The sequence below is a fragment of the Amblyraja radiata genome, chromosome 22, assembly GCF_010909765.2.
Source record: "Amblyraja radiata isolate CabotCenter1 chromosome 22, sAmbRad1.1.pri, whole genome shotgun sequence".
NCBI lineage: Eukaryota > Metazoa > Chordata > Chondrichthyes > Rajiformes > Rajidae > Amblyraja > Amblyraja radiata.
In genome coordinates, this window is record NC_045977.1 from 24847349 (window position 1) to 24863913 (window position 16565).

Sequence of the window (16565 nt, forward strand, 5' to 3'; positions counted from 1 at the left end):
GCATCTTGGATAATACAGCTCACCCCATCCATAACACACTAGTCAACCTGAGGAGTACCTTCAGCAACAGACTGGTCCCACCAAGATGCAGTACAGAACGCCACAGGAGACCCTTCATCCCTATGGATATCAAACTGTACAACTTGTTCCCCTTCTGTCGTGGGGTGGACAGACTCCCCTCCCCCCCACCCTCCCCAAATCTTTGCACATCCCCAATCCTTTCCACTCATCACTTTAATTTCATGTTTCATGCGTCTTGTGTTTTATGACTGTTGGCAGATCAATTTCCCTCCTGGGATAAATAATGTTCTATCATATCGTAGAGGTGATGGTGGAGGCAGATATGCTGTTTAAGAAGGTTTTAGATAGGCACATAGATTTGCAGAGAAGCAAGGGATTTGGAACATGTGCTGACAGGAGACTAGTTTAATTTGGCATCATGTTTTTCTGTGTTGTTTTTCTATGTTGACGCTGTTAGATTCAGTGTTAGGCAGAGATCATCCTCAGTACAATTCAGATGAGGGATCTCGATGCCTGTTTCACAACAGATCTGAATAAAGAATCACTCACGAATAGACAAGATGATGTGTATGGAAAAGTGGGTTGAGTTGAAATAAGATGTTGGTTCAATGAAAGGTTGTGTGCCATAATCTGAGGGACCATATCCAAAGAGCTGAATATATGCTGAGATGTTTGGTCTCCTCCAGATCCACAGCCATTTAGCACATTGATCCAATCAGTAAGGCACTATGTGCTGGACAAACAAGGGAGCTCCAGTATATTAAGAGAAGTAAATAAATAAGATTGGTACTTTTCCATTTTATAAATGTTACATTATTTAAATAAATAATATTTTCAGCCACAAAGCTAACAGGGAACAATTCAACCTTTCAAATAAAGTTTTATCTTTCTACTTCTACTTTCTACTTCTTCTGGAATCTTTGCAGATACTTAGCAAATCCTAAACAGAGCACCTTGAGAGAGCTCTGTATTACCAAGTAAAAAATACAACAGGGCTAAACACTTGCATAACAGCTAATTTTCAGTACCCTCTTTCCACTTCATTCATTCTTGTTCCTGCTCCAAGGTTATATGTGGATGTTCATCATGTTCAAATATGAGAAAAGAATAGAATGAGAGGGAGTTGAATTCATTGTGACTCAACTTTAATGAACCGAATGACTAGAGATTCTACAAGTAATAATAAAAATGTTTAGTCGTAACATTAATACAGACAGTGTTGATAATAGTACTGCAGTAGATATATGTAGGTTGGGTTTGAAAAGTCCTTCATGGCAGTACCTCCGAACAGATTAATGAATAAGGTCAGAGAATGCAGTCAGGGAACAAGCATTGCTTGAGAATGCAGTCAGGGGACAAGCATTGCAAGTCAGAAAGCAGAGAGTGGTGTAAAGGTAGCCATCTGGCATGGAAGAAGGCCATGGAAGTGGGACCTCAACTATTCACAACTTATATTAACACTTTATACCCTAGGATCAGCAACACAATTTCTCTATTTACAAGCAATGCAAACTAGAGGGGCAGTTAACACCCTGAGGACAGCTCTGAATTACAGGAGGACATTAATAGACTCGCAGAAGGAGCAAGTAATTGGCAAATGAAGTATGACACGGGTAAATGTAAGGTAATGCATTTTGGTTGGATGAAATATCCCTTATAACTTGAAAGATAATAGTTTCGCTTCAGTCATAGAACAAAGTGATATGCTGTCACTTGAGGTCAGATCACAGCCTAGCTAAGCATTAAATAAAGAAAACCAAGATATACCACATATAGTTCAATTTACCATATGATGATGCAGAGAGACTAGAGTGTGCAGAAGGATTTACAAGCATTATACATTTGGGGTACGGATGAACAGATTGGATTTCATTTTACTTGAAACATTAAGCTGGTGATAACCTAATAGGTGTCTTGAGAATGATGAAAGCATTGACAAAGAGAATGTTTGCACTTGTGAGGAAGAGAAGATTTAGAGGCCAATATATTGGTTGTCCAAGAACTTCAGAAAATCGTTTATCCAAAGCAAAGGAGTGAAACTCACTCCCATATAGATTGTTAAAGCAAACTGTGTAGATACATTGAAGAAGTGGCTGGGAAAGCTGTGTTGGAGAAAGGAATGGAGGGGTAAAGTGATGGAGGTGGAAGAGGTAAGGCAGGAGGCACAAGCAGATCTTGAATGTTTGGCTGAATGGCCTATTTCTATGCTGTATGTCCTAATTCCTCACTCAGCAAAGATGTAGTAATAAGGAGAATTTTCTCTTTTTAAAATACGAATATGTGGGAATAAATTCTAGTAGTGCTTGGTGCCATACTGCCTCATGTGTGTCAGGAAAAGCAGGCCCAGTGATCACAGCTCTGGCTGTCAGTAACTGATGGGCTCCCCAATCACCCAGGGTGTCCAGTTTTAAGTGTAGTTCCAGGTTCACTCCCCAGTTTCCCTTCATTCCATTGTGGAAGCATTATGGTGACAGGCTGTTTGATCAGAGGGAACATGAGCTTCTCACACAAAATCTGGACTTTCTTACAGGTGACGTTACTGACTGACAGCAGGACCTATAACTGAATATTTCCATCCTCTGCCCAGGGGCTGCAAACATATCCTTCAGCTCTGTGAACATCTGACCAACTAATCCAATATAGGGCGGAGGGCAGGTCCAACAGGCACCTGGGCACATGCCCAGAATAAAAGCACAAGTACTTCAGAGTTAAAAGCAGAATTCAATCGTCAACCATACAGCTATTAGCATGGTGGCATGCAGCTGTAACATGACATCTCATCTCTTATACTCAAAGACTCAGGCCGATGGAGGTAAGCAATGACTCGGTTCCTGTCTGCACACACCTTATCCTTAACTACTTTCCTTATCCACTGGTCAAGTGAACTTATTGACTTTTGCCTACCTGCTCCAGGTTCAACTATGCCATTATTATAACCTGGACCAGCTTGTCCTGAACTTCACTGAGATTCTGATGCTCTGGTGTTGATTCTGTAGTTTCTGTTCCATTAGTTGTTTAAGATGTGGGAATGTAAGAGTTACTAACAACGAAAGCAGTGAACAATGTGAGGCACTGGATAAAGTTTTCAGTTTTAGGACATTTGAAGAGTGAAGGGAGCACAAAGTAGGAGAGCAGGGAAGGAAAAGACAGCACTTGCACTGCTCCTCAGCAGCGGAATCAGGTTCATCAAAGGAAGGGGAACTGATAATTAACATTCTCCAGAAGGAAACAGTCTTGGCTACAAGTTCAGCAGTTGATTTTAGTTTCTGCTTTTACTTAAGTGCCAAACATATTTGCACTCTGCGAGTTGGGGACAGCCATGTGACAGGCAGCCATCATGTGTTGATTTCATCAAGCTCTGATGGTATGCTGTTATCTGGTTGATGTTGGTGATGCTGCTTCCAATTGGACATTCCTTAAACAAGCACTGTCATTACACAGGGAGATTCCATTGCTGGGATTGTCCATCATATTACTCTATCAAGTAACATTGCACTTTTTGGAACAAAACTGTGCTGGAAATGGAGAAGCATCATTCAGGTCACCAGGCAAGTGGGGAAACCACCTTCATGTTCTGCAGGTTCACAGAGGCCCGAGTCTCATTATATGCCCTCTGTAACAGACAAAACATCGGAAGATCATGAAAACATCATGATTATATCAACATCACATAAACCTTTTAATTGTATTTGGCTTACAACAGAAATAACTGTTCAACATGTTGCCTGAGTTAGCTGGTGTCATACTTGGGCTGTTTGTTCTATGTCACCCAGCTGTCTGAACTAGTGGATTGTGATTGATGGAATTAAGTTTTGCTGTAAAAAAGTGAGATGCAATGTTTAACACCAGCAAGGTAAACTGTACTGGGTGTTATCTTCAGATAGTCTCAGACCTTTGGATATGCTCAATCTACAGGGCCAAAGCCACACAATGGGACTCAAGACAATCCTTCATTTTATTAACCAAAAACTAACTAAGATTGAGGCCCAATGTGCGACTCTACAGGACAAGCAGAGGAGTGCTAGTGTGAACAAATCCCTCTATCAGCAAAGTATACGCACCCATCGGAAATTGAAATTTGAGGAAGCATTCATTCTCATGAAATAATCTCTATGTCCATCATCCTTTCTAATTGTCCATGGGGATCTCATTGCATTCATTTCATGCTTTCTGACCCAGTATCTAATCTATTTACCTTATAACCATATAACATATAACAATTATAGCACGGAAACAGGCCATCTCGGCCCTACAAGTCCGTGCCGAACAATTATTTTCCCTTAGTCCCACCTGCCTGCACTCGTACCATAACCCTCCATTCCCTTCTCATCCATATGCCTATCCAATTTATTTTTAAATGATACCAACGAACCTGCCTCCACCACTTCCACTGGAAGCTCATTCCACACCGCTACCACTCTCTGAGTAAAGAAGTTCCCCCTCATGTTACCCCTAAACTTCTGTCCCTTAATTCTGAAGTCATATCCTCTTGTTTGAATCTTCCCTATTCTCAAAGGGAAAAGCTTGTCCACATCAACTCTGTCTATCCCTCTCATCATTTCAAAGACCTCTATCAAGTCCCCCTTAACCTTCTGCGCTCCAGAGAATAAAGACCTAACTTACTCAACCTTTCTCTGTAACTTAGTTGTTGAAACCCAGGCAACATTCTAGTAAATCTCCTCTGTACTCTCTCTATTTTGTTGACATCCTTCCTATAATTGGGCGAATAAAATTGTACACCATACTACAGATTTGGTCTCACCAATGCCTTGTACAATTTTAACATTACATCCGAGCTTCTATACTCAATGCTCTGATTTATAAAGGCTAGCATACCAAAAGCTTTCTTTACCACCCTATCTATATGAGATTCCACCTTCAAGGAACTATGCACGGTTATTCCCAGATCCCTCTGTTCAACTGCATTCTTCAATTCCCTACCATTTACCATGTACGTCCTATTTTGATTTGTCCTGCCAAGGTGTAGCACCTCACATTTATCAGCATTAAACTCCATCTGCCATCTTTCAGCCCATTCTTCCAAATGGCCTAAATCACTCTGTAGACTTTGGAAATCCTCTTCATTATCCACAACACCCCCTATCTTGGTATCATCTGCATACTTACTAGTCCAATTTACCACACCTTCATCCAGATCATTGATGTACATGACAAACAACAAAGGACCCAACACAGATCCCTGAGGCACCCCACTAGTCACCTGCCTCCACCCGACAAACAGCCATCCACCATTACCCTCTGGCGTCTCCCATTCAGCCACTGTTGAATCCATCTTGCTACTCCTGCATTTATACCCAACAGTTGAACCTTCTTAACCAACCTTCCATGAGGAACCTTGTCAAAGGCCTTACTAAAGCCCATATAGACAACATCCACTGCTTTACCCTCGTCAATTTCCCTAGTAACCTCTTCAAAAAATTCAAGAAGATTAGTCAAACATGACCTTCCAGGCACAAATCCATGTTGACTGTTCCTAATCAGACCCTGTTTATCCAGATGCTTATATATATTATCTCTAAGTATCTTTTCCATTAATTTGCCCACCACTGAAGTCAAACTAACAGGTCCATAATTACTAGGTTTGCTCTTAGAACCCTTTTTAAACAATGGAACAACATGCGCAGTACGCCAATCCTCGGGGACTATTCCCGTTTCTAATGACATTTGAAATATTTCTGTCATAGCCCCGGCTATTTCTACACTAACTTCCCTCAATGTCCTAGGGAATATCCCGTCAGGACCTGGAGACTTATCCACTTTTATATTTTTCAAAAGTGTCAGTACTTCTTTTACTTTGAAACTCATAGTATCCATAGCTACTCTACTAGTTTCCCTTACCTCACATAATTTAATATCCTTCTCCTTGGTGAATACCGAAGAAAAGAAATTGTTCAATATCTCCCCCATCTCTTTTGGCTCTGCAGATAGCTGTCCACTCTGTCTCTCCAATGGACCAATTTTATCCCTCGTTATCCTTTTGCTATTAATATAGCTGTAGAAACCCTTTGGATTTACTTTCACCTTACTTGCCAAAGCAACCTCATGTCTTCTTTTAGCTTCTCTAATTTCTTTCTTAAGATTCTTTTTACATTCCTTATACTCCTCAAGCACCTCATTTACTTCATGCTGCCTATAATTATTGTAGATCTCCCTCTTTTTCCGAACAAGGTCCAATTTCCCTTGAAAAACAGGGCTTTTCCAATTTTTACTGTTTCCTTTCAACCGAACAGGAACATAAAGAGTCTGTACTCTTAAAATTTCCCCTTTAAATGTCCTCCATTTCTCTTCTACATCCTTCCCATAAAACAAAATGTCCCAGTTCACTCCTTTTAAATCATTTCGCATCTCATCAAAGTTAGCCTTTCTCCAATCAAAAATCTCAACCCTAGGTTCAGTTCTGACCCTCTCCATAATTATATTGAAACTAATGGTATTGTGATCACTGGACCCGAAGTGCTCCCCAACGCATACCTTCGCCACCTGTCCAGTCTCATTTCCTAACAGGAGGTCCAGCACTGCCCCATCTCTAGTAGGTACCTCTATGTATTGCTGCAAAAAACTATCCTGCACACATTTTACAAACTCCAAACCATCCAGCCCATTTACAGAATGTGTTTCCCAGTCTATGTGTGGAAAATTGAAATCTCCCACAATCACTACCTTGTGCTTACTACTAATATCTGCTATCTCCTTACATATTTGCTCTTCCAATTCTCGGTCCCCATTTGGCGGTCTATAATACACCCCTATAAGTGTTGCTACACCTTTCCCACTTCTCAGTTCCACCCAAATAGCCTCCCTAGATGAGCCCTCCAATCTATCCAGCCAAAGCACTGCTGTAATATCTTCCCTGACTAGCAATGCAACACCTCCACCTCTTGCCCCTCCAATTCTATCACACCTGAAGCTATGAAATCCTGGAATATTTAGTTTCCAATCACAGCCCTCCTGCAACCATGTTTCACTGATCGCCACAACATCATACTTCCAGGTGTCTATCCAGACTCTAAGCTCATACACCTTTCTTACAATGCTCCTAGCATTAAAATATGCACATTTAAGAAACCCCCCGCCTCTTATTCTCTGTTTATTTCCTTTTCCTTCTTTCTCCTCTTGTGTCCGAGTGCTTCCCTTTTCTGCTTCCTGCCTCCCATTCTGTCTACTAGCTTTCTCTATTTGAATCCCTCGCCCCAACCATTCTAGTTTAAAGTCTCCCCAGTAGCCTTTGCAAATTTCCCCGCCAGGATATTGGTCCCCCTCGGGCTCAAGTGCAACCCATCCTTTCTGTACAGGTCCCACCTTCCCCAAAAGAAGTCCCAATGATCCAGAAACTTGAATCCCTGCCCTCTGCACCAGTCTTTCAGCCACGCATTTATCCTCCACCTCGCTCCATTCCTACTCTCACTGTCGCGTGACACAGGCAGTAATCCTGAGATTGTTACCTTTTTGGTCCTTTTCCTTAACTCTCTTCCCAACTCCCTAAATCCTCCCTTCAGGACCTTTTTCGCTTTTTTTACCTATGTCATTGGTACCTATATGTACCACGACCTCAGGCTCCTCTCCCTCTGATTTCAGGATATCTTGGACGCGTTGAGACACGTCCGAGACCTTGGCACCAGGGAGGCAGACCACCATCCTGGTCTCCCGACTGCATCCACAGAATCGCCTATCCGACCCCCTAACAATAGAGTCCCCAATTACTATTGCCCTCTTCTTTTTGTCCCTACCTTTCGGAGCAACAGGACCGGTCTCTGTGCTGGAGGCCCGTCCGCTGTTGCTACCCCCGGGCAGGCAGTCACCCCCATCTGTACTCAAACAGGAGTACTTATTTGCAAGGTGTACCGACATTGGAGTATTCACTCGTCCCTGCCTCTGCCCCTTGCCCTTCCTTAGCGTGACCCACATGTCTCTCTCCCTTGAACAGAAGATCATCTGTATTGCTTTTTCTATTGCTAAATACCAAGATTTTAATGCTGTTATCTTATTATGAATCTCAACTCTCCTTTAAAACTAACAGAAAACTTTGGGAAATAATTCACATATTCCCACAACTATCCCATCTCCATCATCAATATACAAGAACTTGCACATGTAGCTCTCCACCACATTTCTTGAGTCCTCATGGCCTTCACATTGTTGGTTGACGATAGAAAAATAGAAGCAGCAGTACAATTTGGCCATTCAAGCCTTCTCTGTCATTCAATATATCATGGCTAATCATCCAAATTTTGTACCCCGTTCCAGATTTCTTCACATATCAGCCCTGGGAAAACTCATGTTTGAATATATTTAATGATTTGGCTTCAACTACTTTCAGTGGTAGAGAATTCCACAGGTACACCATTCTTTGGGAGAAAGAATTTCTCTTTCTTTCAATGTTAAATGGCCTACTTCATATACTTAGACTGTGACCCTTGGTCCTTCATTCCCTTATCATCAGGAACATCCTTCCTGCATTGAATCTCCCAGATCCTGTTAGAATTTTGCAGATGTGATTGAGCTTTCCTCTCATTCTTCTAAACTCTCGTAAATACGGGCCTAATTTTCCCAAATTATCTTCAAATATCAGTCCTGCTGCCGCAGGGTACAAATCTGCTGAACCTTCAATTAAATTTCTGTGCAGAAAAAACATTTCCTCAGATAAGGAGAACAAAACTGCACATTATGCTCAAGGTCACCAAGGCCCTGTACAATTGCAGCATGACAAAACCTGCTCCTGTACTCCAATCCTCTGATTGGGAGGGCCAACACGCCATTTTTCTTCTTAATCATTTGTTACACCTGAATCTTCAGTTCATTGAATTGGTGACCAAGAATACCAAAGTCTGGCTGCACCTCTACCTCTCCCAATCTATCACCATTCAGATGAGAATCTGCCATCCTGTGATTACCAAGGCGGATAACTTCATATTTATCCACATTACACTGCAACTATGATGTATCTACCCACTCCCTCAACCTGCAGCTTCTCTGCATTCTTCTCAAGGCACACCCTCCCATGCAGATTGGTATCAACTGCAAACTTGGAGATGCTACATTTAATTCTCTTGTCCAAAACATATCCCAGTTGTACTCATTAGTCACTGCCAGCCACTTAGAAAAAGATGAATTAATTCCTACTCTTTGCTTCCTCTCAACCAACCAGCTCTCTGTTCGTGTCAGCACTTTACCCCAATCTAAAGTAGTTTAATTCTGCACATGAATCATTTATGTTGGAAATTGTCAAAAGCTTTCTGGAAGTCCATGGTTCTGTTTCATCTTTTCCTCTCGTTACATTCTTTGGAGATTTCCAGTAGTGGGATCAGGTTTACAGAGTTGGAAAGTTATGTTTGTCAAACATATTTTCCCTTTCACAATCCATGTTGACTTTGTCTGATCCTGGCTCTAGCCATGCTCTCGTTTTGCAAATACCATCGGGATTACCAGGAGCCTAAAAACAGATTCAAGAACTAGCTTCTTCCCAACAACCAGCAGGCTCTTGAACACTGCACAACTGTATGCACAACAATAACCACTACCTCAGCAACTGTGATCTTCTATGGGCTGTGTCTTTGGTTGCACTATGGATTTCAGTTTTGCATTATTATATTATTCATTTATTGTATTATCGATTATTATACTGACAGGTTGAAAGATACAACATGGAAATAGGCCCTTCAGTAGCCCGAGTCCATGCCAACCATCGATCACCCATTCACACTGGTTGTTAGCCCAGTTTTGCATTGACCCCCTACATACTTGGGGCAATTTATAGAGGCCAATTAACATACAAATTCACAGGTCTTTGTGGTGTGACAGGAAACCGGAGCACCTGGAAGAAACCCACGTTGCCACAGGGAGAACATGCAAACTCCACGCAGCACCAGATGCCAGGATCAAACCCAGGTCTCTGATGCTGTGAGGCATCTGTACCAGCTGTGCCAACCTGTTTTTTTGTGTGCTGTTGTGTAAATGTACCTGTTAAGTGGCAACAAGTAAGAATTTCTTGCTCTTTTCCATTACATATGACAATTAAACACTCTTGTCTCCTGTCTCACTTCTCCAAGTGCTCAGCTTTTCCATCTTTTATCATGGACTCCAGCATATTCACCACCACTGATGATTACAATTCCAAATTCTCTCTCGACATACTTCTTTTTTAATGCCTCTGCCAGCCATAGCTTTTTGAATCTTATTGCCACCATATGTTTTACACCCTCTTCGCCAGCCAGGCACCTTTTCTGTGACTGAACCAGACAGTTGGATGTGGGGTGGACTGGGTCACTTAGTCTGAAGAAGGGTGCCAACCTGAAATGTTACCTATCCACTTTCTCCAGAGATGGTGCCTGGTCCACTGAGTTACTCCAGCATTTTGTGTCTATCCTTGGTATAAACCAGCATCTGCAGTTCTTTTTTTGTTGCATTAGGTTCAGAATTGTTTGACGCTGACCTGAGCTTCGAACCCCACATCCTCTTCAGAACAAGCACCACCTACTGCCATGTTCATAAAATTGTAAAGGATGAAAATTGTTGCCATTTTATAGGGATATAAAAGTACGATTATATTTGGTCAAGACATTTTGGAAATATTTGATGTAATGCCAAACCTCACCTCAAACTTTGTGATAAATTCTGCAAATATACCAAAGAAAGCTTCTGTTGTGGTCGCCTTTGAATCTTCCCCAAAGAATGTTGAGACATTATTGAACTCCTCGATGGCTCGATTCTGCAAGGAGTCGAGGGAGGCAATGAGGGGTTGGGCATCACCCAGGAATGACTGACATTCTGGTTAAGAAGGTAACAATGCGATAACATTGACCCAGTCCATCCCACAGCCAACTGCAAGGCAGCACATTCTTTAATGATTAGTAATAATAACCAAACAACTACCTGACTGTGGTAAAAACCCATCTGATTCACTAGTATCCTTCAGGATGAAGTCTGCTGTCCTTACTCAGTCTGGACTAAATATAAATATTTCAACCACTGGAATATTCCAGCAACCATCAATTCAAGTGCGATTAGAAATAACTGGCAAATAACTGTGGGAGTCTTACTCCCAATGAACACTGCCCTTTGCACAGCTGCCCTGTTCTTCACAGAGTGTGGATTTGTGAAGAGGGTCTGGAGAAGGATGCAAATGTTCTGATCATGGTTCATTCTGACCAACTGCATAACAGAGTACTCTTTGAATTATGGGCTGTTCCCTGAGACAGACTCGGAGACGGACATCAGCAGCTGCCGGTAAACCATCAATTCATGAAAGATGCTCTTTGGTCTGTCAGAAATCTGTTGGTCTCTGAGCAGAGTGAGATGTCCATAATGGAATGTTATCAGCTGGCCCATTCCAGACTACATGGGTATGTGCTGAGGTTTGGCTTAAAGTAAGTTTAGTGTAGCCAATACAAAAGCTCTGCGGTGGAGGACCACACTCCAGGGACTTTCCGCTGCCACTTGATTATGGATTAGTTATCAAGGGTAACCAAAGTTTGTATGGTGATGCTCATGAGCAAGAAATTGCACACCATCAATGCCCATCTAGTGCATCCTTTGCATTGTCTTAGAATTTCAATGCCACCATCTTCTAGAAGAGGCATAAAAAGACAATATTCCAGCAACAAATGAGAAAATATTTTAGCAAATTCTCCTCCTATCCCCTACAGGCAAAAGGATAAATAAGAAGAGTACAGAGATATTGGACAGTAGAGTCCCTGTCTGGAAGGATACAGTCATGACTGCAGCAAATCTGTCTTCATCAGTCACAGTTATGTTCTCACAGGCTGTCTCTATTTCCTTCCTGGTTGAGTGGATGTCAATAATTTCAGCAGTTATTGTTCTCTGATTAACTAGAAAAAAAGGAAGAGATTTATATTTTTCAGTTCTTTATCCTGTCCAAGACTGAGTCAATTCTCCCCTCTCTGAGAAAGGGTAAGTTGCTTTTTGTCATAACATGAAAAGCACGACAAGGCTGTGAACTGAACAATAAATGTTGTTTATAATTGTTTTTAGCTACTAGCTGCTACCGTCACAAAATGTCTGCAAACGGGGAATATCACTTTTTATTATGACTATATTGGAAATTAATTTTATAAATAGAACAAAAGCACAAATATCACATCTTACTCTTCGCATTATACAGGAGGAACCTAGTAAAGCTTCAAAATTCAGGTTAATTGCCAGGCAATTATTATCTCCAATTCAACTTCCCTTAGTATTCAGGAACACCATCACTACTGGCACACAAGGCTGTAGGAAGGACATTAGTTTGGAGGATGTGGAATCGGTATGGGTAGCTGCGAAACACTAAGGGGCAGAAAACGCTGGTGGGTGTTGTGTACAGGCCACCTAACAGTAGTAGTGAAGTTGGAGATGGTATCAAACAGGAAATTAGAAATGCGTGCGACAAAGGCAAAACCGTTATAATGGGTGACTTCAATCTACATATAGATTGGGTGAATCAAATTGGCAGGGGTGCTGAGGAAGAGGATTTCTTGGAATGTATGCGGGATAGTTATCTAAATCAACATGTAGAGTAACCAACGAGAGAGCAGGCTATTTTAGACTGGGTATTGAGTAATGAGGAAGGGTTAGTTAGCAGTCTTGTTGACAATAATATGGTTGAGTTCTTCATTAGGATAGAGAGTGACATTGTTAATTCAGAAACAATGGTTCTGAACTTAAAGAAAGGTAACTTTGAGGGTATGAGACGTGAATTGGCCAAGATTGACTGGCAATTAATTCTAAAAGGGTTGACGGTGGATATGCAATGGAAGACATTTAAAGACTGCATGGATGAACTACAAAAATTGTTCATCCCAGTTTGGCAAAAGAATAAATCAGGGAAGGTAGTACATCTGTGGATAACAAGGGAAATCAGGGATAGTATCAAAGCGAAGGATGATGCGTACAAATTAGCCAGAAAAAGCAGCATACCGGAGGACTGGGAGAAATTCAGAGACCAGCAGAGGAGGACAAAGGGCTTAATTAGGAAAGGAAAAATAGATTATGAAAGAAAACTGGCAGGGAACATAAAAACTGACTGCAAACGTTTTTATAGATATGTGAAAAGAAAGAGATTAGTTAAAACAAATGTAGGTCCCTTGCAGTCAGAAACAGGTGAGTTGATCATGGGGAACAAGGATATGGCGGACCAATTGAATAACTACTTTGGTTCCGTCTTCACTAAGGAAGACATAAATAATCTGCCGGAAATAGCAGGGGACAAAGGAGTTGGAGGAATTGAGTGAAATCCAGGTTAGCCGGGAAGTGGTGTTGGGTAAATTGAATGGATTAAAGGCCGATAAATCCCCAGGGCCAGATAGGCTGCATCCCAGAGTACTTAAGGAAGTAGCTCCAGAAATAGTGGATGCATTAGTAATAATCTTTCAAAACTCTTTAGATTCTGGAGTAGTTCCTGAGGATTGGCGGGTAGCAAACGTAACCCCACTTTTTAAGAAGGGAGGGAGAGAGAAAACGGGGATTTACAGACCAGTTAGTCTAACATCGGTAGTGGGGAAACTGCTAGAGTCAGTTATTAAAGATGGGATAGCAGCACATTTGGAAAGTGGTGAAATCATTGGACAAAGTCAGCATGGATTTACAAAAGGTAAATCATGTCTGACGAATCTTATAGAATTTTTCGAGGATGTAACTAGTAGCGTGGATAGGGGAGAACCAGTGGATGTGGTGTATCTGGACTTCCAGAAGGCTTTCGACAAGGTCCCACATAAGAGATTAGTATACAAACTTAAAGCACACGACATTGGGGGTTCAGTATTGATGTGGATAGAGAACTGGCTGGCAAACAGGAAGCAAAGAGTAGGAGTAAACGGGTCCTTTTCACAATGGCAGGCAGTGACTAGTGGGGTACCGCAAGGCTCAGTGCTAGGACCCCAGCTATTTACAATATATATTAATGATCTGGATGAGGGAATTGAAGGCAATATCTCCAAGTTTGCGGATGACACTAAGCTGGGGGGCAGTGTTAGCTGTGAGGAGGATGCTAGGAGACTACAAGGTGACTTGGATAGGCTGGGTGAGTGGGCAAATGTTTGGCAGATGCAGTATAATGTGGATAAATGTGAGGTTATCCATTTTGGTGGCAAAAACAAGAAAGCAGACTATTATCTAAATGGTGGCCGACTAGGAAAAGGGGAGATGCAGCGAGACCTGGGTGTCATGGTATACCAGTCATTGAAAGTAGGCATGCAGGTGCAGCAGGCAGTGAAGAAAGCGAATGGTATGTTAGCTTTCATAGCAAAAGGATTTGAGTATAGGAGCAGGGACGTTCTACTGCAGTTGTACAGGGTCTTGGTGAGACCACACCTGGAGTATTGCGTACAGTTTTGGTCTCCAAATCTGAGGAAGGACATTATTGCCATAGAGGGAGTGCAGAGAAGGTTCACCAGACTGATTCCTGGGATGTCAGGACTGTCTTATGAAGAAAGATTGGATAGACTTGGTTTATACTCTCTAGAATTTAGGAGATTGAGAGGGGATCTTATAGAAACTTATAAAATTCTTAAGGGGTTGGACAGGCTAGATGCAGGAAGATTGCTCCCGATGTTGGGGAAGTCCAGGACAAGGGGTCACAGCTTAAGGATAAGGGGGAAATCCTTTAAAACCGAGATGAGAAGAACTTTTTTCACACAGAGAGTGGTGAATCTCTGGAACTCTCTGCCACAGAGGGTAGTCGAGGCCAGTTCATTGGCTATATTTAAGAGGGAGTTAGATGTGGCCCTTGTGGCTAAGGGGATCAGAGGGTATGGAGAGAAGGCAGGTACGGGATACTGAGTTGGATGGTCAGCCATGATCATATTGAATGGCGGTGCAGGCTCAAAGGGCCGAATGGCCTACTACACCTAATTTCTATGTTTCTATGTTTCTACAACATACAGGATCTGGGGGGGGGGGGGGCATTATTAACAGGAGAATTCAAGAAGGGTGACCTAGGGGTTCTTTCACCAGCTGCATCCTCAAAGCCTTTGTCCATCCACAAAGTTCAAGGCACAGAAATCTGGATGGACTCAGGGCATGGATCGGCACATGGGACTGGAATATTATAGCCATTACAGAAATGTGGTAGAGAGAGCGGTAGAACTGGCCGCTCAATGCTCCAGGGAACAGATACTTCAGGCATGATAGCTGTGAAAGTAAGAGAAGTGGGGGAGTTATGTTTTTGATTAGTGAGAACATCATTGCTCTAGTAAGAGGAGATCTTCTTGGGCGTAGTAAATTGAGGTTACATGGGTAAAACCTAAAAGTAAAAAGGGGTCATCTCTTTGAAAGAACTGTACTATAAGCCCTGCCGATAGTCAGCAGGAATTACAAGAACAAATATGTAGGGAGAGTGCAGGTAGCTGAAGAAATAATAGGATTGCATTAGTAGGTGACTTTAACTTCCCTGATATTAACTTAAACTGTCATGGTGCTAAGAGATTAGATGTGTCAGAATTTGTCAGCTGTTAGAGTCACTGATCATACTTTGGTCCAACTTGCCCACTCCAACTAACATGTCCCATTAACACAAGTCCCACCTGCCTGCATTTGGCCCATAACCCTCCAAACATCGTATCCATGTACCTGTCTAAATATTTCTCAAAATTTGTGATAATACCTATATAATATAATAATTGTGATAAAATGTTAATCCATTCTTAAGAAATGGACAGATGTTTAGATCTAGTCATTGAATTTTGTAATTAGCTACAATTAGGTAACTAACTAATGATATGCTTTAATTTCAAGTCATCTAAGTAAAATTGTTTCATATTTGTTTCAGAATGCTTCAATCTATAATAACTGAAATTTTCTTTCAGTTCTCTATCACAGCTTTTGTGTTAAGTCAATGAAAAAGCAATAGGGAACAAGATGCCAATTTCCGAGTGTGAAAATGGCCATAACTTTTTTAATACTGAAGATATGAAAGTGAATTAGGTGTTCAATTAAACTTCATTTTATGCTTTATCTGATGGGATAAATTAAAGACTTGATTTTTTAAATCTCAAAATGTTGTAACATTGCTACTACCAGCAGCTCAATTCACATACAGTACTGGAAGGATGCGGGAGTGTCAGATTCCTCTATCATACCTCCTCTCGCTGTGCTTCTTGGAAAGACTTTGCTCTGCCATCCGAGTTGATGATGTCTTAAATCAATACTTCTCAGCTGTACTTATCATGGAGAAGATTATGAAGCTAGAGAGTTCAGGGAAGAGAACACTATGTCCTGCAACATATGATGAATGAGGCGGTATTGGCAGTTTTGAGGTGTATAAAAGTGGATGTCTTCAGAGACTAACCAAATATATCCAAGGACACTGTTGGAAGCCAGGGCAGAAATTGCTGGTGCCTGGCAGAGATTTGTATATCTTCCTCGGCCATTGGTGAGGTACCGGGAGACTGGAGGGTAGCCAATGTTGTGCTTTTATTTAAGTAATTCTACAAGGACCAGCCAGGGAACTACAGGCTGTTGAGCCTAGCATCAGTGTTGGTTAAATTACTAGAAGGGATTCTGAGAGACAGGATCTATCCTCGTTTGGAAAG

General features: G+C 41.7%; 1 protein-coding gene across 1 annotated transcript in view; it reads right to left on the reverse strand.

The window, feature by feature from the left end:
* Positions 1–336: 336 nt before the first annotated feature.
* The window catches only part of LOC116985771 (Grid2 interacting protein), a 107065-nt gene continuing 90836 nt past the window's right edge, over positions 337–16565 (reverse strand). Inside the window, exons 21-23 of the mRNA XM_033040753.1 lie at positions 11749–11867; positions 10634–10798; positions 337–3634 (exon numbers count right to left, since the gene is read on the reverse strand). Coding sequence (XP_032896644.1) covers positions 3563–3634; positions 10634–10798; positions 11749–11867 — 356 coding nt within the window. The 3' untranslated portion in view covers positions 337–3562. The remainder of the gene's footprint in view (positions 3635–10633; positions 10799–11748; positions 11868–16565) is intronic.